The sequence below is a fragment of the Hyposmocoma kahamanoa genome, unplaced genomic scaffold, assembly GCF_003589595.1.
Source record: "Hyposmocoma kahamanoa isolate Upper Pololo Valley unplaced genomic scaffold, ASM358959v1 84, whole genome shotgun sequence".
Classification (NCBI taxonomy): Eukaryota; Metazoa; Arthropoda; class Insecta; order Lepidoptera; family Cosmopterigidae; genus Hyposmocoma; species Hyposmocoma kahamanoa.
In genome coordinates this window covers 6,485,187-6,509,741 of record NW_020654229.1, presented here as the reverse complement: position 1 = coordinate 6,509,741, position 24,555 = coordinate 6,485,187, and the positions used below count along the sequence as shown (strand labels likewise).

Sequence of the window (24,555 nt, the reverse complement as noted above, 5' to 3'; positions counted from 1 at the left end):
ATATGGACGTCGGGTCCGCGCTAAAAAGTGTCCGAACTTATAGGGCGTTCAAATCGTATACAGAGCGTCATTCACGCTCTAGTCTTAGTTTGTTTGACTGACAGCGAAGCAAGCAAAATTAGACAGTACTGCGATGAGATTACAATTTAAATTCAACGTTTTAGCTTTTTCATATTCCTTGAAATGTCACTACGTTTAAATAGGTTGACTTGGGACATTTTTTTCGTGGTTTTTGTATTAGACCCGTCGTCCATTTATTTGTAAGTCAATGATGGCGAGGCAAAAGAATTAAAGAACGATTCAAAATTTGAAAACAAGTGGCCAGAAACCAGAGAAAGGGTGATAAAAAAGTGGGATGACGACAAAAGGAGATCACATAATAATAATAAGTAGGCCATACAAATATTTCTCCCGGCCCGGGAATCGAACCTGGGACCTCAGCGTGGCAGTCCGGCATGGTAACCGTTAAACCACGGAGGCAGTTAAACCACAACGTCACATAACAACCCATCTAGAGTGCTGATGGGACTGCCGGGATGCACATTCTTACGTAACCATGTAAATTTAATTTAATTTGTATTGAATTGATATTCAATTATTTTTTGTGAAATCACTCCACTAGTTTGTTATAATTATTATCTTCTTCTTCTTCTTTTAAATGCTATGGCTCCATCGAAACGATGATTTCGCCAATGTCAAGTAAAAATGACTATAATTATTATAGTCGTCACCAAATAAAAGGTCAAATTTGACACTTGTCATCGTGACGCGAATAGGGATTTTCAGGGAATTTTCACGAGAAATCGATTCCAAATTTTAAGAGTTTGTGATTGTTTTGATTATTTTTCGTTTCATTGTTGTTCAGGGGGCCTAAAAGGCCATATCGTGCAATTCTGTTAAAAGCAATTCATTATCAGAATTCCTTGCAATTCTGTAGCAATAATAATAATTCGTTTATTTGCTTAAAACATGGTATAACAGAAGATGTTACAAGAGAGTGCCAGTACAAACATGTTTCGCATTTATTAAATAGCATGCAAATGTCTAGTTATATAATGTCTAGTTATGCATCTATATAATGTCTAGTTAGCATGCAAATGTCTAGTTATATAATGTCTAGTTATGTCTAGCATGCAAATGTCTAGTTATATAATGTCGATCAGACTACCACAACACAATAACACAAAATTGTCACAAACGTGTCAAGTTACAAATTAATTTAGTCAAGAATGATAATCTTCAAGATAAAATCTTACATCTCATTTCCTGTCAAATATTTCGTTTAGGTCATAAAAATTATTTTTAGTTAACCACTTGTACAGCTTTGTATTAAACAATTTCTATTATTTTCGTAAGATTGTCCCACATTCCGCTGAATTGTATCCAATTCTTTTAATTTTGATTTTATAATATTCACAAATGGTTTATTACGAGAATTTAGTATAAATAAGTATGTTCATGATGAAATTACCAAGAAACCAAAGATTTCATAAATTTTCAATTAATTGGCTGGCAATAAGTTAGAAGTTGTCAATTTCAACAACAAACGATCTCAAATAATGTTCATAATTTATTCTAATATTTTTTTTAAATAATTTTTCAGAGAAATCGAAGCGACTCGGTGAAATTGGGCGATTAATTGCTTACAACACTATTATTTAAAAAAATAGATTGAGGACGTAACTGTTTTCAGGGCGTTTCGGTAACTCAAAACTGCATTTTATTTTGGAATTCGTGCAAAAACAGTACTTCAAAAATGTCATATTATATAATGTTCCAATAAAATTTATGTATTTTTTTAAAACTCAATTATGCTAATAATTGTATGTTTATGGTTTCGTTATCGCCTTCTTTAGCTGTCAAATTTGGTCCCTTATTTGGTGACGACTATAATACAAAAAACGAACACTTAGAAAAGTCTGTAAAAGCTAAAAATTCGTTGAAAACGAAATACAAAGATCCGACAAACAAGCACATGGAAAAATTCGTGATGTCCGCTGGTTCGTTCCGTGGTTTGCTAGAAGACGTCGTCGGTTCGAATCGAAGGAATTTTTTCTAAGTGTTCGCGATCTTTGTATTAATACTCATACAATTTACAATTAACAATTTGTTTTTTCTTTTTATTGTTACTTGTGATGCCTATACCTATGTCGTCTTTTATTAGCCCACCATTAGTCGTAATCCGGGTGTCGGATTCCAGGTGACCCGTAGCACAGGTAAAACCTAGTTTGTGCTCCTGTCTCCCAACCTTTCACTTCTATTGTATTACCTACATGTTGTACTTGTTGGGAGAAAAATAAACGATTTTATAATTATTATTAATTATCACAGAAAATAAAAATCTCGACAAGTTTCAACCGTAGTTTAAAATAAATTCTATATAAATAGGTGACAAATACATACCCGTGCCACATACTTAACAAAAGCCCTTGACTTCGGTTGCGGGACGATTGGATTAACAGTCTCCTTTCGTTTCTGCGTTATCTGCTTTCGTTTACGTTTTGGGGGAGACGTAACCGGCAGTTCCGGTAGACTTTCCGCTTCTGATTCTGGTTTGTCTTCAAGACCTGAAATGTAAAAAAGGTGTGAATATTTTAAGCAAGCCGCCGATATTGATAGAATCTTTGTCGTACAGAAACGTGCAGTTAGGGCAATTTACAAACTGGGCCCCAGAATGTCTTTGAGAGATAAGTTTAAATAAATTCTTACACTGACGCCACGGTACATTTATGAAAGTGTTATTAATGTTAGGAATAATATTTTTTTATAATTATTAATACAAAGATCGAACACTCAGAAAAAATTCCTTCGATCCGGCCGGATTCGAACTGACGTCTTCTAGCTTACCGTGTCAGACGCTATACCAACTAAGCATTAGTGCAGTGCTTAGTTTAATTAAAATAATTGAATATCAATTCAATAAAAAATTAAAATATTTTTTTTAATGAAAAATAGTGACAGACATAACATTAATACGAGGAATAAAAATAAACTAGCTGTTCTTGACAGTTGTCTTCATAAAGTCTCAAAAAGTTCAAAAAAGAAGATATTATCTAATTGGAATCATGGTGTTGCGTTTGAAAATTTGTGTACTCGAGAATTAATATGTTTATGAGGATTCAAAGGATGATTCCCGTTCACATGAAGAAGAACCCAACGATTCATCCTAATAAACAATAAGGATTTATTATAATTATTTATAATTTGTTTAATTTCATAATTTATTAGACAGGTAACAAAATTTATAAACTTGAATAATCTTCGTTACATAATCAGTTGGCTCGATAAACATCGGAGCACGTCGCTTCACTAAAATTAAAAAAGAAGAGTCCAGGAAGTATTGCATTTTTTGTTTATAGTTGTATGTCAATAATTACGGAACTTCGGAGGCATGCTTATGTCAAAAGTTAAATAAACGATTGGACGGAGTAAAGTGATTTGAAACTTGTATTGAACAAAATTTATCACAGACATTGTAGCGGTATCAATGGGTTAAAGGGTGGGTGCTAACAACCAGTGAGCAAGGACAAGCAAATATACTTACAGCTTTTAATAATTTACTAGAAAACACGTTGTCGCTATCAAAGCAAAACAGCAAACACAGACTTAAGTCAAGAAAAAGGCGCCAAAAACAAACACATATAATTAAATTTTTATTGAATTGATATTCAATTTTTTTTTGTGAAATTACTCCACTAGTTTGTTATAATTATTAATACAAAGATCGAGCACTCAGAAAAAACACTCAGAAAAAATTCCTTCGATCCGGTCGGATTCGAACCGACGTCTTCTTGCATACCGTGCCAGACGCCATACCAACTAAGCCACGGAACGAACCAACGGACCTCACGAATTTTTCTATGTGCTTGCATCGTGTCTTTGTACTTGGTCTTTCAACGACTTTTTAGTCGTAGCGCCATCTATGAGAAATTTATGACAGATTTATCACCCAGTTAGTACCTTTACAGTTACCAGTCCTGGCGAGAGATGTCGCTATTCACTGTATTAATTAAATACAGTGAATAGCGTTCGTTCTGTGGCTTAGTTGGTATAGCGTCTGGCACGGTATGCAAGAAGACGTCGCGTCGGTTCGAATCCGACCGGATCGAAGGAATTTTTTCTGAGTGTTCGATCTTTGTATTAATAATTATAACAAACACATTTAAATTTAGAATTTAAGTATAAAACTAAAAGATAAAACTAAAGAGACTACGAAATATATACAAAAGAGTTTTTGTATGTATATATGTATAACCGTCATTGTGAATAAAAACCGCCGAAGTATTTTAATAACCGGCAATCTATCTCACCACCGCTCCACATGTCTTTCAACCCTGACATTGGCAAAATCGTCGCGCAAAACGACGGAGCGATAGACACAAAAGTTGAAGTTGAAGTTGATCGACTGCTGCGATTTGCTACAGACATGATTTCAGGATACGTATTATCATAGCCTAATATTTGGGGGATAAATATTCCAAATATGGTAACTGTACAGCAGTTTGAGGTGACAACCGTAATTATATGTTTTTGTTTATTGACATTTATTCGAAACCGAACTTGGCTGGAGTATAGTTTGTATTTGAAACAATTGGCATAAAGTTGATTATGCTATGATTACAAAATTCGCTTTCATTTCACTTCGTATCAATGTAAATTAAACCACAAACTTACCTTTGAAAACATCATCCATATCAATTTCTTCTTCCGGTACAAGCCCTCTATTATCAAAGTCTTCTTCTTGACCTTCACTCGTTTCCTTTTCTTCATTTACTTCTTTTTGTTCTTCTATTTTTTGTTCTTCTTCATATAATTCTATTTCTTTATAATTATCCGGCTTTATATTCACCAACGTAACGCTTTCCAAAGCAATATCTTTGCTAATAATATTCGGTTTCGTATCAATGCTAAAATTGCTGCCATTTTCAACGCCAACTGGTTTTATTTGTGATGTAATTTCGAGTTTATATTGACATTCTTTGTTGTTCGGGTCAAATTGAACTTTGAACTTGAACTTTTCGTTTTCTGTTATTTTTTCTGATTTTCTTTTCCTTTCAACTTCATCTGATGATTGTAACTGTAAAAATATATTAATAATAATAACGCTCACAATAACGCTCACAATCAACATAGCCCCGCACTAGGGAAACCCTGTGTCGCGGGTGCCATGGACACACACATAGACAACCACAAATTACACCCAAACTCACGAGAGAAATAAATGTAGGCCATACAAATATTTCTCCCGCCCCGGGAATCGAACCTGGGACCTCTGCGTGGCAGTTAATACAATGTGTTGATTTGCATTCTCGACATATTTCAGATGTTAATAATAGAAATAATGCTAAGTCATCTAAAAATATTTAAAAAATTATTCTGTTCAATATTTTGGCTAATTGTATATAGTAAAGTCTTTGAAAATTGTCTCGGAGTCATATGTACCACGCAAGGGCAATGACCCCGTCACCCGCTTCACCGAGCGATACGTAATGTTTCTCGATCGCTTATTTACCTATTTTTTTTAATTATGATTATGTACCAGTATTGTTCTAATTTACTATTTATTTACATTAATTGTATATAAAACTGTATATAAAAATGAATGTTTGCATCTTTCGCGCCCTGGGTGTAAAAAGGACACATCTGTAAAATGACAACTTTTCAGGAAGGTTTAAAGATTCTGTGAAAGAAATTTGTTGGATAATTTTTTAAACTTAAATATACGGGAGTTATACAATTTCATTTAGGTACATAACATCGAGTATATAATCAGAAATAGGGACCAAATAGGGGCCATCCATCCCTGGTAACTCATCAAGCAAACGTCTCTCGTTTGCGTTGAAATCACAAATTAGAAAGCTGAAATAGTACAGCGCCCACAACTGACTGTAGGTCTACGTATATTCCAAAAATATTCTGTGTTTATTGTAATAAAGATAATATCTCTCATATAACAATGAGGGGCTGTTCCATTCGATGGTGAGGGGAAAAACAGCAAAACATCTAATTACAAAACAAACGATCATCGGTAATTAAATATTAAATACATAATTTTTCAATTTTTGTCCATAATAGCAAAGCTCAAGATAAACTCGTCGATTTGAAGTGAAACAATTGACGACACCCGTCAATTTGGCAGGTCAATCGGAGCGTAATTGTCACCGTAATGATTTGCCAGAATAGTTTTCAAACAAATTAAATGACAATTCGTCTCTATTTCTGGTTATATACTCGATGTTCGTGAGAGACAGAACATTTATCCATATTGCACGTAGCTCTCTATCTGATAAGAACTCCTCTAATGAGTCAATAACTCCTCCTTTAGATACGAGTAACAAACGTAACTTGTTTTTAAAAGGTGTTTATTTGTCCTCTATTTTCAATATATCTGTATTATTACAATGAGTCCGGTAATAAGGGCAATTTCTATACATCTCAAGATTGCGTGTAGCAGGGTTGGAAAAATCATGATTTCAAAAAAAAATCCTAATTAATCCCAATTTTTTTTAATTTTTTTTTTATCATACAGTTTAACTATATTTTTGCGTAAAACGTAGTAATTTAAAACGTTAATTAACCGCGGCAAGCTAGTTTTTGTGTTTAAGTATTATAATAATGATATTGATTTCTCAGATGTAAAAGACCCTAGTCTTTAAAACACAATTGTCTGATGTTATGTTGATTTCAGTGAAAGAAAATAAAATAAAACACATTTCATTAAATCACTGATTTTTATTGAAAAAATCATTTGATTTAATTCAAAATTATTTAATCGTGCCGACCTTGAGTTGTAGGGCGGGATAATTTTGTTTACGGCGAAAAATTTTAACTGGTTCTTCTCGAAGATACGATTATCGAAAGAATATAAACACTCGCGGTTATCGGTTAACTTCCCCTTGGGCGACATTCGCGTCGCTATTGACTAGTGAACGTTTCCGTGTAAAATGGGCCTTCACGCTCTGTGTAAGATTACGTATACTGACCTCAGCAACCATTTCTTGAACAATCTCCTCGTACATCGTCCCTTCAATCTCCGGGGCGACCACATCGTATATTTTAGCATTCGTTACAAACGACCCGTATGGCGATACAAGGTTTGTCTTCTTGCGATCCACTTGCTGAATATCTTTAAACGTCACCTGCAAAGATAACATATTTTAGTGATACCAGAGATTTAGGTGAAATTACAGGCACATAATATAATAATAATAATAATAACGCACACACTCAACATAGCCCCACACTAGGGAAACCCTGTGTCGCGGGTGCCATGGACACACACATAGACAACCACAAATTACACCCAAACTCACGAGAGAAATAAATGTAGGCCATACAAATATTTCTCCCGGCCCGGGAATCGAACCCGGGGACCTCTGCGTGGCAGTCCGGTATGGTAACCGTTCGGCCACGGAGGCAGTTACATGAGCAGGCTGTGGGTCGTATTCCAGAACTCTACTCAATACTGAAGTCAGGACTTGAGTATTGCACTGAGCACTGAAAATAATACTCAAGTCCTTGCCATTAGGGTCGTATTTCCAGTGCTTGAAATCATACTCAAGTCTGCTCAAATCCTGACTTGAGCATTGAGTAGAGTTCTGGAATACGACTCTGTGAATGCTTGAGATTCTGTGAAATGATGGATGCTAGGGAAACGAGTGTATTATTGTAATGTATTTTTTCTTTTTAACCGACTTCAAAAAATAGAGGAGGTTCTCAATTCGACTGCTTTGTTTGTATGTTACGCGATAACTCGGGTATTTGTGAACCGATTTTGATGATTCTTTTTTTGTGTTCGAAGAAAGGTACCGTTGGTGAGAATAGGCAACATAGACCTGGGTGCGGCCACTTCAAAAACTACTTTCAATCAATAGATATCATTATTGCGATCAAAAAATATTATGGGCACCTATAACACGTAAGTCATTGAGTTTTCGAAATATCTTAAATAATATACGAACTTCTGCCTGGAATTTGTTTGTGTGGCGTGTATGTTAACCATGATTGGCGAAATAGTAGCTTAAGTTTGAAAGGGTTCTATGAACTGTGGAAAACGACATTCATTTCACCTCTAATTTCGCGCACTTTCCGGTAACCGATTTCAATAAAACTTAGCGGATAGATGTAATTCCACGAATATTTGAGGTCGGTTATTTTTAACAATGAGTATTATTATTTCTTTCCTATAATTAGCTTAGTTTTCACGGTGCTTTCTGTTGGCTATATGGCTAAAGTACAACAAAGCGTGGATCCATCACAGACGTGTTCTCAGGCCGATTCCTGTGTGAATACTTCGGCTCTCCGTCTTTTAAACGCATGAAAATATATCGTGTAAACACAACACCGCTAGCGCGAGTTAAGCTCTTTCGGAGAGCTTTCATAAAAAAATATAATTTTTTATTAAAAGTTTATTGTAATTCACAATTTTAGTACATGTTATTACTGTCTTAAAACTATCTTAATACTAATTGTCAGGATGCATTAATGCTCCGGCGCAGAGCGCGTTATCGGACAGGAAATGCAACCTCATGTCTGGACTCTATGGCTTCGAGGCGTTGATGCAGGCCAGGCTTAGCTAAGAACTAGCTAGAGTTTACATAACACGCGCAAGCCTTCGTACACACGGCAGTGGCGACACACACTTAACATCGTCCGGGTTATAACGGCTTTACCGTTGTTATTATTATTATCGTAGACTCCACAGAGCAGAAAATACAGGTAGACCCCTACTTTGCTCCAGAGTTAGGTAGTAGTCAAACCAAGTTTACTTTTAAAACCTACCCGTTTTTTAATGGTCATGATTTCTTTCAACACGTAGAACGCACGACGCGTCTTACGCCGGAACTGCAGGCATCGTCTGATATGGCTGCGGCATTCCTGGCAGAAGTACATTGGGTAGCCATCTTCTGGGTGCATCTGCAGACGGAGATAATGATAGATGTATAATAATGGGTGACACCCAAGGGTAAGGTCCAATAACTCAAGAGGATTGCTAATTGCCGTACATGTCAGAGTGGACGGGTACACGCTATAACGGCGCTTTCAAATTAGCCACTATTAATCGCGCTGCGGTCATGCACGGTTGCAGTCACAGTTAGTGAGGTGTGCACATGTTAATTTTTCAAGTTAACCACGATGTATGAAAATTGAATTGAAGAATTTATAGAGAATGTAAAACAACAGCCTGCAATATGGGATAGCAGTTCCGCCAGTTATTCCAATCGACTGGATAAAAAAAGGCATGGGAAAATGTATGTCTAAAATTCATTGAAAGTATAACTACAACCCAAACCCAAACTACAACTGATAAAAGCGTAACAGGTGAGTCATTTTTAATACCTATATGTGAGGTGTGTGCCCCAAGAACTAGGTAAAAGTAATGTTTCTTCGTCAGAATCCATCGCGTAACTGAGTCGAAAGATAAAAAAAAATCACCAAACCTTTGGTCGCACTTGCAGTGCTTCTAACAGCGGCTAATTTGAACGCGCCCTTATTGTAACTAATTTGTTTTGCAATGACAAGCTGCAATTTATCGAAGCTACTCTAATTTCTAGTGATAACAAACAAATCAACTAGATGGCGCTTATTGCACTGATTTTTATGGATAGTGCCGGTTATTCTTTTATTTTGCTTAGGATTAGCGCCATCTATCCATATTAGGAAGTGTTAATTTATACATATGTTTGTAACACACAATGCCATTGACACGCATATTCGTTAAAGTTCAGAAAATAATTATTGCTCATGAATAATAATAATAATCATTTTTATTTCAGACAACAAAAGTCCAGCTTCGTTAGTAACAATGCTATGAATTAAAATTATGTTAGTACTCAAAATTTCTAAATTACAATCAAAACAAAACTCAAATTAATAAATCCAAAAATATCAAAAAATAATAAATAATGCATGTCCAAATTTCCAAATAAATTAAATTACTAACTTCAACTTCAACTTTTGTATCTATGGCTCCGTCGTTTTGCGCGACGATTTCGCCAACGTCAGGGTTGCAAGACATGTAGAGCGGTGGTGAGATAGATTGCCGGTTATTAAAAAATAAAACTTTAAATGTCATACTTAAAACATAAATGTCATAAACGATTACAAATTACGCCTAACATGAGGCTTGTCGCAATGAGCGAGGTACGGGCAGTCGAGTGCAATGGTGTCGGAGCTGACAACGACTCTACGCGCCAGTGACGTGCAGCGCTTGCGCATCGTTATGTAGAAACAATCCACCCGCCGCTCCGCAAACATCTCTGACGCACTGCAGTAGCGAGGCAGCCCCTTCAGCACCCTGAACGCGCTGTTGTATTGCACACGCAAAGCGTTGTACTGTTTCTGAGTGTAGTTAACCCATAAGCTGCTTGTGTACAGAGACGTGCAGTACGCTTTGAGAAGTTTAATTTTCACCTCAGATGAACAGTGAACAAACCTGCGGGCTATCATGTTCATCGTCCTTAAGGTCCGGCGTTAACTTAACTACTTTTTTAAGCGAAGATCCTGATTACTAATCATTTAAGACATTACACTCACATTTATTTCTTTTAGGGTTAAATACCATTATGACGCTTTTATTTACATTATATATAAGACCGTGGCTCTCAGCGTACCTTTCACAAATGCTAACCATTCTGAGATACCACAAGCAGAACCACTCAGCAGCACCATATCGCCATCAATATGACAACCGACTCTGGTGCCGCTGATTTCCTCTATCAGTGTGTTAACGTACAAATTGAAAAGCTTGGGCGAGGTCAAACCCCTAGCCCCGCATTCCAACCTGTACGGCTCCGAGAATGATCCCGCCCATCTTACGATATTCATCTGGTTTAGGTACCAATATTGGATGACACCAAGAAGCTCAGGTGGCAAGTTGATATCCCTCAGCTTCTTCCACGAGATGTCATATGAAACAAGGTCAAATGCCTTGGATAGGTCTAGGAAGCATGCAAACACAGGCGTCTGTCGGTCGGTATAGTACCTGATCGTTCGTTTTAAGGCGAGGATCACAGTCTCCGTGGATAGTCCCGGTCTAAATCCAAACTGGTTATCGTGCACTTTAATGTATTTCTCAAGTTTTGAGTTGATCAAGCTATCGAGAACCTTCGCGACCACAGTAGCAAGCGAGATGGGGCGATTATTACTTTTATCACTCACATCACCAGTTTTTGAACCACCACTGTCTTCATCATGTCGGCAGGCAAGTATGAATGCCCCACACAAAATGTAAACAACATTGCCAGTACCCTTGGTATAGGCATAACGAAGATGTTACATTGAGCCCATTAAGACCAGGAGATTTGCCTTTAGACATGCCATTTATGGCGTTTTTTGTCTTTGGCCATAAAGCTCGTACCTAATTTCTGGCTTGACAATATAGTATCTCTGTCGGTGATCAGCTGTGACTGCCCCGACGGAGAACTAACAGCAAAGGTAAACTTAAACAAATCAGCTATAATAATACCCTTGTGGTCGCTAACACCCTCAATTCTTTCTGGGAGGCTAGGCTTGCCATTCAACCTATTAGTCGATCTCCAGAAGCCACGAAAATCCCGCACAGAATGGTGTGCCGCAATTATGGCCATATCTGCTCCTCGTGTTTTTGACACCATTTTAAACGCGACTTCCAATTTCCGTACATTCACATTTGTTTGAATAAACACCCTGTATTCGGCTTCGCATACCACATCCATGGCTGAAGTTTACACATTGTCACCCTGTGTGCCTCACTTACATGTTTGTTCCATCCAATTATAGGCCTTTTCGTTTTGTACATTTTAAATTTATGGCTACTAACAGCCGACTCGCTCAAAGCATTTATTATATCGGTATACAATTTATCAATTAATAATCTATGTTCTATATTATTACACTTACAGTTAGAACAGGTTCGAAAATCATCAGGAAAATCAATTTGTTTCAATCTCTTATGACATTCGTTACTATATAAACTGATTTGGTCGTCTTTACTTTCACCCCATATTATAGTATTAAGTGGAGTTTTTAACGTACAAGTAGTTTTTGGTTTGATCGAACAGAAGTCACACTCTACAATTAAAGGTAAATAATCGGACCACATAACATCATACATGACCCTTACATTAGTAATTGAACACATCCCCGACTTAGTGACCACACAGTGATCTAACCATCTTTTTGATCCATGCGCTTCACTTACAAACGTGTGAGTATTCGAATCTACGCCTAAACGTTCTGTATCCGCGCAAATCCATTCCAGCTTATGGCAGCAACTAATCAGTTCTCTATAAAACAGTTCACCTGGATGAGCGTTAAAGTCTCCTAAGATATAGACCGCTTCGGTATCATTATTACCAACAATAGCACTCACCAGGGCGAGCCAATCCGTGTACTCGGTAAATATATAATAAATAATGGTCGGAAAAAGGTGTTCCACATACATAGATTTATTTATTTATTTCATACAAACAAGGCAAAAAATAGAATATAACACAATTCCTCACCAAACTGCCAAAGCAGTTTGTACGACAATGACGAATACATTTAACAAAATAGACGTCGAATTTACTAAATTTACATGCTTTCAAGAAGTATAAATATTAATTTTTTCTTCAATGAGAATTTACTTTTAACAATGCTCTGCCTCTCAAAAAATCGAATTTATTAAATATAATTGGCAAGAGATGTCTATTTGTTCTTTTACCATAATAGTTAAAGAAGTAAAAGTGTATACTTTTGGACATACATATTTATTTTCACGGGCTCGCCTAGTGTTATACTTGTATACTTATACAGATGTAGCTACAAAGAGTGACACAAAGTTGTTAAAACCACCAAATTTAATCTAATAAATCTAATTTAATTCAATAAAGTCCTACGATGCAATAAAACCATTTCCGGAAATCTGGAATTCGAAAAAAGTAAAGAATTAAAATTTGGTGGATTTAAAAACTCTATGACATAGAGTTGTTAAAATGTTCAAACAAACCAACATTTCGGGTCCTTGACAGGTCCCATGGTAATGGTAACCGTGACCATGGGACCTGTAAACAAATATAAATACGATATGCGAGTCAAATCCAGAAAAAAATAGTTTTATTTCCTATGTGTAACAATCGCGAAAAAATACGACCTCGATTTATCTATACATGTTTGTAAATATTTGGAACGCCTTTTTCGACCATTACTCATGAGTCATGATCAATTTTTTAATAATATTCTACTATATAAAATATTAAAGAGGAATGACTTGATATCCATGGCCATTTACATAATATAAACTTCTTCCAGGCTACTGATCAGCGCCATCTAGATATTAGACGGAATTCTGAACTTTTAAGAGCTATTTAGAAAGGCCATGGTAGCCAAATGCTTTGACCTACTGCCTCTCAAGCAGAGGGTCGTGGGTTTGAATCCAGGCTCGCACCTCTGAGTTGAGCACCATGACCTTTTCAGTGAAGGAAAGCATCATGATGAAACCTGCACGTTGAAGAAGGTCTACAACCCTTGGAAAAAGTATGAAGTCCCCTACCTCCTTTGGGCCACAGTTACGGACTATGGCCTAAACCATTGTCTCAAAGGAGACCCATGCCCAGCATTGCAATGTACAATTCGTAACAGGGTTGATAATGACGATAAGAGCTATTTATATATTTGTGTTAAAATTTGTTTATATTTGCTAAACATCTTTTTGTTTATAATACCATGTGACAGGATGAACAAGTCGTGCACCTGGTGGTAAACAACACACCTATCTGTAACAGGTGTAGTGCCACTCAGAGCTATAAAAAGTAAAGATCTGAGGGGCTCTGCCACTGCGCCCATCACCCTGAGACATAAGTTGACAAGTCCCATGTGCCTGTAATTTCATCAGCACCATCCTTCAGTAACGCAGTAATGCTCACATTACGTAAGGTGGCAGTACTTCCCTGGAAAAACTCTTTCACAAGGTGCTCTACGTCAATTGTTAGATACTGACATTTCTGGGACAATTCTATTAGGACAAGGGATACGGACTGCAGCAATAAATATATGAAAATAAATTAGTATTTATACTAGGCCTCGATCTGATCTATTTGGACAGTAATAACAAGGCCATAATATTGTTTTCTACCAAGATTTGGGAGTTTCTAATACTCATTCTTCTTTTTCTTCTTTTAAATGCTGTGGCTCCATCGAAATAATCGATGATTTCGCCAATGTTCTTCTTCTTTATAATGTTACAACCCTATTGATACCATCGATAAATCCGCCAATGCCAAGTTAAGGAATGCAGGGAACTAACCTAAAAAAATCGTATATCATTCGCAATCAATATGTCGACATTCCCACACACGACTACAGCTCTGCCTCTGGAAGACTTTATGTCTCCATGTGGCAAGCCTAAGCTTTACAAGTTTAGTCAAGTCATTCATTCTTTGGCCACAGGTGTTTTACAAAGTTTCCTACTCACTTCAAGTCCAGTTACTGCTGTAAATATTCTCTTAGAGGCTTCTCCAATCTTCTCTAACTTGCCTTCAGTGTCCAGGCAGGCTCGACAAGCTTTTACGTCCCACATTTCGTAGTAACATCTGTAAAGTAACTTCGCTGTAACAATTTTTTTAAATCTCTGAGACTTATAGTAATGGCCCTTTCTTTGCAAAAATACATAGTTGTCGGGCACAGAAATCTAAAAAATGTCGAGTTTTTTCTGTATATACATAACTTACACAAAGTGCCTCCTTGATTATTCTAAGCTCCTTGAACATAAATTATAAAAATATCAATATATTTACATAATTATTGTTAACTTTACAAGTTTGTACATACACCATAACCTCAATTTAATGTTTACTCTTTGATCGAAAATAAAACAGTACGTACACAATATATTCTTATAAAGTGATGAAAATACAGTGAATAGCCATTTTAGGTTGTATTTTTGATTAGACGACGCGGGAAAACTGAATTTTACTAACCAAAAACAAGTCTTATTTTTATATCACAAACTACTAATTTTTATATTAAAAAGACGAGTCAAGGCGTAGATATACACAAATAATGACTTTCTTGATTATACAGTATGGCGTCCAAGCCACAAAATACAAGAATTCAAGCTCAGCTCATCAAAGAATAAAGGAGTAAAGTGAGATTAGTGAGAATAAAGTATTTGGGAAAACCTCACTTCACTTTTTATTTTTATGGCTCCATCAATATGAGAACTGATGATTTTGCCAATGTCACAGTTGAAAGAAAAAAAAACGAAACAAAAAAAAAAAATTTTCGCTAAGCTCTAATAGGACATTAACCGGTGTTGGTAAGTTGGACTACGGGAGTACTCAGTTGAGAATGTAAAACAAAACAGCAAAACAATATTTATAAATATATGTTATTTAAGTGGATAAATTTACATAGAGTAACAATATGGGGGGAGAACACTAAAGTTAAGAGGTTGTTTATGTTAACGGGGCGGGGGAATTTTGGAGAAAGTAAGTTATAAAGTGGAACAGCAATATTAGGACAATTGAAAAAAATGTGTTCCAAGGTACCGTCTTCTAGGCCGCACTCGCACAGAGAGTGATCTCGAACTCTGATTTTACGCAAAAATACAGGTGTGCAAACATGGCCTAAGCGCAAACGAATAATAGTGGAAGTGATGTTTTTAGGCAAATCGCGACGTTTAAAAAACCAGGGTTTAGTGGGTAGATTTGGTTGGAGATTACCATAGTGTCTACCAACAGTTTGTCGTGATTCCTGCCAAAGGGCCGACCAGGAGGCTAGCATTTGGGGTTTAGTCATGGCGAGCAGATCTCTGGGAAAGCACTTACAGTATTTGCACACGCCAATTCTTGTCGCATCCTTTGCAAAGGCGTCTACTGCTTCGTTGCCACTGATCCCAGTGTGACCGGGAATCCAGGCCAGAGTTACCTCAATTCCCGCACAATGACATCGGTACAGAGCTTCCTTAATTTGGAGGGTGATGGAGAAATTGTCTTTGGAATGAAACGGTAGCTTAATAATGTCTTGGAGGCAACTTAGTGAGTCTGAGAAAACCAAACATTTATTAATTTTATGGGACTCAATATATAAAATGGCTTCGAGTATTGCAATTGCCTCTCCCGAAAAGACCGAATTCAGATAGGGGGATTTAAAACTGAGTACGACATTGAACTTGGGGAACCAAACCGCGGCTCCCAAGTCGCCATGTTCGTGTAATTTTGAAGCGTCGGTAAAAACAGTAGTCCAGTCATGCCATTCTCTCTCAACTATATCGTTGAAGACTTGGTTTGCTCCAGGGGTATCTTTCATGATGCCAAAACTAAGATAGACTGTTGGGCGAAACGTTAAACATTTAAAATCAGTTTCAAACAACGGGTTCATATAATTTTGGTAAATAGGGAATGGGAGATTGGAAATTTTGTTAAAACTGTTGATAAGAAGGGGGGGTTTCTTGTGTGACCAATAATTGGAGGAAGGGATAATCTCCGACAGGGATTGCAATACGGGAAGCAAAGGGTGAGAAGAATATTGAAAGATCTTGAAGAGGAATCTATTAGCAAGGAATTGTCTACGTAGATGTAGAGGGGGCTCCAGACATTCGACTTGAAGAGCGTTTGTTGGTGAGGATTTCATGGTACCTGTGATTATTCTCAGGCATCTTGCCTGGATTCTGTCCATCTTAGCCAAGGCTATTTTGTTGCATGGTTCCAGAAGGAAGCCGCCATAATCAAAATGACTTCTAATGATTGCGTTGTACAGGAGCTTTTGGTTATACGGATGTGATCCCCAACGAACACCAGAAAGTGCACGTAGGACATTTATGCTTTTTTCAGCTTTTTGACAAATATAGTTGAGGTGATGGATGCCAGATAATTTTGAGTCCAGAATAATGCCTAAAAATTTTACTTTTTCCCTCAGTTCTATGATTTCCCCATTAACATGTATTTCAGTTTCAGGGAGGCGTCTCTTGCGGGAAAAAACGACAGCTGTGCTTTTGTTAGCTGAAAGAGAGAGGCCGTGATCGGTAAGCCAAGAGTCTAGGTAAAAAAGGGCAGAGTTGAGGCGTCTTTCAGTATCTGAAAAAGATTTGGAACAAGCGTACAGGGCGATATCGTCTGCATATTGCAAGATTTTGCAGAAGCAATTGACTGAAGTGCCGAGGTCAGACGTGTACAAGCTGAAAAGGAGAGGGCTAAGAACGGAACCTTGAGGCAAGCCGTTCCAGACCATACGGGAGGGGGTTGTGGAACCGTTAACACGCACTGCGATAGAGCGACCCATAAACATGTTGTAAATGACATTGATCATCTTCACAGGAATACACAGATTGAGCATCTTCTGCCAGAGTAGTGGAAGGTTCACGTTATCATAAGCTGATGTTATGTCTAAGAACACACCTATGACGTGTTTTCCCTCGGAGAGGGCTAGTCGAACATCTGATGAAAAAATGCTTAGGCTGTCCATAGTGCCCATGCCTTTTCGGAAGCCAAACTGGCTTCTGGGTAACAATCCCTTGCTCTCTACTATCCATTCCAGACGGTTTTTTATTAGGTGTTCCATGATTTTAGCTAAAACAGATGATAGGGCGATAGGTCGATACGAGTTTGCATTAGATGGGTCTTTCCCAGGTTTTATGATTGGAATGATAATTTGGGTTTTCCATGAAATAGGGACTATGCCAGATTCAAAAATTGTGTTTATAATATTCAAAAAAAAAATTTTGGTAGGATTAGAGGACCTGGTAATAAACGAATAGGGAATGCCGTCCGCACCCGGCGCCGAATCCCTTAAATGGTCCAAAGCACAGCTTAGTTCTTCTAAAGAGAAGGGGGCATTCATACTGTCAGGAGATGACAAGGGGGTGTTTATACCGGTAGGAGCTTCTGAAGGAACAAAAGGGGGGGATAATTTTGTAATAAAATCCACAAGCCAGGGTGTCGGGTCGTTAGACGAGGTGTTGTTGTGATCAGTCTGAGATCTGCGAAAGGATTTTATTCTCTTCCAGACTGTAGACGGGTGGGTGCGGGGTTCCAGAGATTCGCAGAATGCACGCCATCCTTGAAATTTCTTTTTGCTCAGAAATCTTCTCGTGTGAGCGGAAATCTTTTGGAAAGTTAAATAATTCTCAAAGGATAAGTCACATGTGAATTCAAGTTCTGCCCGATTTCTTTCCTTGACTGACGCAGAACATTCCGAATCCCACCACGGGGGAGAGGAAATTTTTCTATTTGCAGAGTTTTTTAATGGGATCGTTTCATCTGCGGCTGAAAGCAAACATGTGATGAACTCTGAATATATATGCAGAACTGTTGAGGGGGTTACTTGAACTGGTTGCATGTTTACAATTTTGCTGTTCAGGACCAAGGAGTAAATGTCCCAGTCTGCCTGCCTAAGCCTGTATTTAAGTAAGGGAGGGGGGTCTGGTGTGAGGATAGGTGAGGAGTCTCCTACTGAAATTAATATAGGAAGGTGATCGCTACCAAAGGAATTTAACAGAACAAGCCAGGAGGTGGAAGGGGCTAAACTAGGAGAGACTAAGGTTAGGTCAGGCGCGCTGGTATTTTGAAGGGGGGAAGTTCTGCGTGTAGGAGAGCCATCATTAACTATACATAAATTTGTGTTGTCCAGAAGATCGAGAAAAGCAGAGGATAAAGAGTCGCAGATGTGAGATCCCCACAGCGAGTGGCGTATATTGAAATCTCCTAAAACAATTAGGGGGGAAGGGAGGGATGAGAGGATCACGGATAGTTCTATGATGAGGTCAAGGCTAGGATGGGGAATGTAGACAGAGACAAATGATTTGTTTTGTGCTCTAATAGCGACAACATGGAGGCCTGTGGAGTGTGTGGGGATGGAGAGTTGTGTATATATGATGTTCCTTTTCACTAGTAGGGCACATCCAGCCCACCCATCACTTCTGTCATCCCGAAGGCATGCATAGCCAGGAACTCTGAATAGGGCTCCCGGTTTTAACCATGTCTCGGAAATACCAAAAACTACGGGGTGATATTTATTTATCAGAAAAATAAGTTCGTGTTTTTTATTTTTTATATTACGGGCGTTCCATTGTAGAATTGATGTCATTGTTGGATAAAAGAGATTGTAATAGTTTTGAGATCATACTTTGAATAATTTCAAGGCCATTGTACGGTAAGATGTCATTAAATTTGGAAAGTACATTTATAATTAAATTAGTTATAATATCTGACAGGTTGTCATTTGGACTAGTAGAACAAGGGTTATTATTATTTGAGTGGTCTCTAAGGAGAGAACACCCATTAGATTGCAAAGATTTTGGTGTAGATGTTATGAGGTTATGTGAGTATCTATCGTATCCTTGTGTTTGTTCTTGACTGTGGCGGCTTTCTGAAAAAGTTGTCTTGCGATAAGATGTGGAAGGAATCTGGGACTGTGGGCGGGCAGGGGTACAGGGAGGAGACCTAACTGTTTGAGAGGGGTGGGGAGAGGGGGGAGTCTGCGGGTGCTGGGAAGGAGATGTCATGTCAGCATATGATTTCCGGACAGAACTGAATCGTCTGGAAGCTTCTATGTAACCAATATTGTCTTCAGCCATCACTTTTTTAATTAACTTTTGACGGGCATGCTCAGGGCACCTTGAATCTGTAGCTTTATGGAAGGCAGAACAGAGAAGACAAGACACAGCATCATCTGGAACGGTGCAGGAGGACCCATCATGATTCTGGGCGCATCTGGAGCAACGCGGATTAGAACGGCATTGTTCACGAACATGTCCAAAGCGGCAGCATTTGTGACATTGAATGATGGGTAGAGCATATAGGTCCACTGGGAGAGACATATTAAAACAAAATACTTTCTCGGGGAGGATCTGTCCCAGAAATGTCAACACTACAGTGGCAGATGGCTCCCAAGTGGCTTGTCCTTCAATTATACGCTTTTTATTTAGCCTCCTAGCCTTTATAACTTTAACCTTTGGGGGGCATTTGATGGAGTGAACCAATTCCTCGAGGGACCATTCCAAGGGGATCTGGCGAACAACACCATTGCGAGTGAGGTGAAAGCGGGGGATAACAGCAAAAAGTTTTTTATTGTTAAGGAGCGGACTCTCAATAAAGTTGTTTGCATCCTGTGGTGTTTGGAAGTAAATTGATACTTTGTCCCTGCCAATGCTTTTTATTTCTAAAATTCCCGAGACTTTGCTGTTGTAGATTGTTTGGGCGATTTTTAAAGCACGCATTGAATTTGTGGAAGCAGAGGAGTCACTTTCTGTGCGAGAAACATGGACCAGAAAGGGGCCAGCATCGATGTTTGAATATTTCAAGTCAGAGTTACTTTCGTATCCCTCCAGGGTATATGTATGCTGAACTGACGCAGACGGCGGGAGTCTTGACTTTTTAGCGGAGCTATCAATGTCCGCGCAAGCAGGGCGCTTGCTCTTTTGACCACTGGTGTTGATCTCCATTGAGCTTACGGACGGGGATACAGATAGAGAACGAGGCCCCCTATCAGGGGGCTCCGCCTCGTCGTCGGAATCACAGAACATAAGGGGACTTGCCTCTATGTTATTTTTTTTTTTTTACCACCACCAACACAAAATACGACACAATTTTACACTCTCAGTGAGAAATTAGAGTCGAAAAGCGAAATTCAAAATTCAAAATTCAAAATTCACACCTTTCAACCGCGACCTGACAGCCCATCCGTTGCAATCTGGGAAAACCTCACAAAACAAAACATGACTGACACCACAAACCATGCCACAAACTTTGACTGACACTAGCGAACAGTGTTGCCATCTCCAAAATCTGGTCGTCGGTGATTCTGCTCGTAAAATACGGTAGATCCTGAAATTACGGTGATTGGGCCAAAACAGTGTAATTATGGTACAGCTATTATTCATTTTCACTTCTTATGCTCTTAAAGTTCGTATTTATGCTGGGTATAAAATAGGATAAAATAGGCTGCATAAAATAGGATTTTATGCTCTAGTGTACGTAGTATCTCTTATTATATAGTTTGTGCTCTAGTGCATAAAATAAAACCGTCGTTTAAGAACCGAGGCAATGACGCCTGCGCCAACAGCCACGCACAAATAAAGTTTTACTTTTTTTTTTTAATCCGTGTTATTATATTACAAAATTAAAAAAGTAGGCAATAGTAATTTTAATAAGTGATAAGAAATAGAAATGCATAAATAATTGTTTATTTGTAAAATTACTGTTTAATTTCCTCACGAAGTGAAAAGAAGAGTGTATAACTCATACATAAAACCCATTGTACCCTCGACTTAAATATCCACACTCGCCTGCGGCTCGAGTGGTTATGCTCGTCTCGGGTAATATGACGCGTTTTATGCACTTGTTGTACAATCTACTATTGTTATGCTTTGCATAGTAACTTAACCTTGTAAGAGTAACCTTTTATGAGAGTGAATTAGGTACCTAACTTTATTTTATACTTAAGTTAATATTAAAAAAAAAAAACATTTTATATTTTATATATATTTATTATTATATATATTTGCATACTTTTTACTACAAAACTACTTACAAAAGAAAATTACAATAAGAAAAGTATTAAAAAATAAATCTAAACATTTACAAAGATGAGGAGAGGAAGACCTTGGCAAAAATTAGTCTAAATCTCATCCTTTTTATAAAACAACAACTATCAAATACAATCTGGATGATCAATCAATTTGGATAGACTGCTGCATCAAAAGATTTCCTTAAATGGGACACGTTATTATTAATTTAACCGCATACATCGATCGCGCACCTCTTTTACAAAAAAAAAAAAATTCGGCTCTGCCGATTACGGTAGATTTTGTCACTGTCGTCATGTGTCGACGGTAGGTGGTAAATTTGTACTGAGTACGGTGCATTCACTGATGGCGAATGATGAAAAAATAAAAATATGGAGTTTTATTTTTTTTAATAATTTTTTAGAGATTTAACGGCTTCTATTTCTATAATTAATTTATTACCTATTCTATTCGTATGGTCGTATTCCAAATGCTCAAGTCAGGACTTGAGTATGATTTCAAGCACTAGAAATCATACCCAAGTCCTGAATTGAGCATTGAGTAGAGTTCTGGAATACGACCCTTAGCTACCTGACACTGTGGCCGTTTCATCCATTAAATTGACCGCCAGGAATTATTATTAATAAGACGTCCAATCTAAAAGCACACACTCACCAACTAACCACAGACCAAGAAGAAGATATGACGATGTCTCATTCTATTAGGAGCACGTCAAGTTGGACACTTTGAATCGTTCTTACAGTAAGCGGGATAATGTTTAATTGTGTGTAGTGAATAAATGTTATATGTCAAGCTTGACGTGGTCTTGACCCTGTACAAGTGATACCTCCGCCAATATTATTTCGCTTTAATTCGATGGAGCCATAGCATTTTAAAAAAGAAGAAGACCGAAGACTATAAATGTATCTGGATTGATTGAGAGTTATTGTTCCCGTGTCCGTACAGTAAATTTAAAAAACAAAATGCTAACAAAATCTCAGTCATTTATGTTATTGATAGAATGATTTAATTTCTTCAAATTAGACGCTTGTAGAAGCGTTGCAGTGGCGCGTCTGTGGCGCTACTAGCGCTGCAGCTGCGAAACTACCATTTTCATACAATATTAGAAGCTTATTCGCGCCACTTTTGCAAACTAGGTAGTATAATATGAATTTTAGTAGTGGCGCGTCTACAAACGCTCAGACGACGCGGAGCTGCAGCGCTTCTACAAGCGCCTCGTTTGAAAGCCCTATCTCCAACGTTCTCGGTCGCTTGCTGCCTGAGCAAATAATAAAAAAATTTAACTGCTGTAATAATAATATAATATTTTAAATTTTTTATTGAATTGATATTCAATATTTTTTTGTGAAATTACTCCACTAGTTTTTTATAATTTTTTTTTAATTTTAAAATATAAAGATCGAACACTCAGAAAAAAAATCCTTCGATCCGGCCGGATTCGAACCGACGTCTTCTAGCATACCGTGCTAGACGCTATACCAACGAATTATTTACAAAAAACTAATAAAGGGCCGATTTATTGCCGGTAATTCACCACAATTAACTGCCTCCGTGGCCGAACGGTTACCATGCCGGACTGCCACGCAGAGGTCCCAGGTTCGATTCCCGGGCCGAAAGAAATAGTTGTATGGCCTACAATTATTTATCTCGTGAGTTTGGGTGTAATTTGTGGTTGTCTATGTGTGTGTCCATGGTACCCGCGACACAGGATTTCCCTAGTGCGGGGCTATGTTGAGTGTGTGCGTTATTATAATAAAAATATGACATATTTTTTTTTATTTATATCGTAATGGTGTTTACCAGTGTTGCCAGATAGCTTTTTGTACATTAAGTAGCCGATATTCGCCCAAGCCATAAAATTCCTAAAAAACCATTGGATTGGAGGATGGTTCGCACGCTGCGACTACATTCATAATCTTGCATTACACGGCAGATGGCAAGACGGACTGCAATGCAGGATAGTGACTTCCCCCTTTTAGCGTGCTCTTGAAAGGTGCACAAGGTCTCAGAGCATTGTTTATTCCATAATTTTATTGTTAACTAGTGTTGAAAGAATTTTTATATTAAAGTTATCACCAGGGAGACCGCGTATGTAGCATTGGTAAAAACATGTATCTACACAAAACCAAATTTTACAGGACTTTGATTTTTACACAGTAAAACGGCCCATTCACTACCTGCATGGCAGTCCGCCTCACAGGCAGGACCCTGCTTACACACTATCATGTCCTGTCACATATGACGTCTCGCAGGACGTATTGTAGGATTACTGATGCCTTGCTCGCTGCGACTACATTTTATAATTCTGCATTACACGGTGGACGGCAAGGCGGACTGCAATGCAGGATAATGAATGCCCCCTTTAAGCATTAATTTATTTTGGCTACGGACTGGCAACAACAAATTGCCGTAAATCTTGTTAATTTACTTGCTACGTCAATTACACGGATTTGATTTAGCACAATGGAAACTCATACCGTAAGTTCCATGATATGAAAATCGAAGGCACACAATAATGCAACAAAAAAATTATAAATGCATTATAGAACGTGTTTCATTTGATTGGACTCATTTGGGAGTTTGAGTACTTCGATGTATGGGAAATTGCTGCCGAACATTGGGGAATATGAACTCTCTTAATTCCCAATTCGGCAGCAAGCAGAATTGTAAAATTGTTTTTTAGGGATTTTATGGCTTGGGCGAATATCGGCTACTTAATGTACAAAAATCTATCTGGCAACACTGGTAAACAACATTACGATATACGTAATAAAAATATATGGTGAATTACCGACAATAAATCGGTCTTTAATAGTTTTTTTTTAAATAATTTATATTGTCTATCATGTCACAGATATAGTGTTTAGTATATAATTGTAAGGCAATGGTTTAGTAGCAATATTCGTTCAAATGAGTTTATTTAAAATAGTTTTAAAGTAAACTTAACTGTGAAAACTTGTAGAATTTTCAAATTCTTTTTAATGTTGGCAGGTAGAAGTTTAGATTGTGATTCTTTTTTTAAAGTTCTTAATTTAAATTCAGGTAAGTGTCTTTTCCAAAAATAACGTATA

The 24,555-nt window shown here is 37.6% G+C and overlaps 1 protein-coding gene across 1 annotated transcript in view; it reads right to left on the bottom strand.

The window, feature by feature from the left end:
- Positions 1–15,034, bottom strand: part of LOC113234440 (zinc finger protein 234-like) — a 53,504-nt gene extending 38,470 nt beyond the window's left edge. The window contains exons 1-6 of the mRNA XM_026469749.1: positions 14,845–15,034; positions 14,435–14,552; positions 8,782–8,916; positions 6,984–7,139; positions 4,675–5,077; positions 2,404–2,567 (exon numbers count right to left, since the gene is read on the bottom strand). Coding sequence (XP_026325534.1) covers positions 2,404–2,567; positions 4,675–5,077; positions 6,984–7,139; positions 8,782–8,916; positions 14,435–14,539 — 963 coding nt within the window. The 5' untranslated portion in view covers positions 14,540–14,552; positions 14,845–15,034. The remainder of the gene's footprint in view (positions 1–2,403; positions 2,568–4,674; positions 5,078–6,983; positions 7,140–8,781; positions 8,917–14,434; positions 14,553–14,844) is intronic.
- Between the last annotated feature and the right edge of the window lie 9,521 nt (positions 15,035–24,555).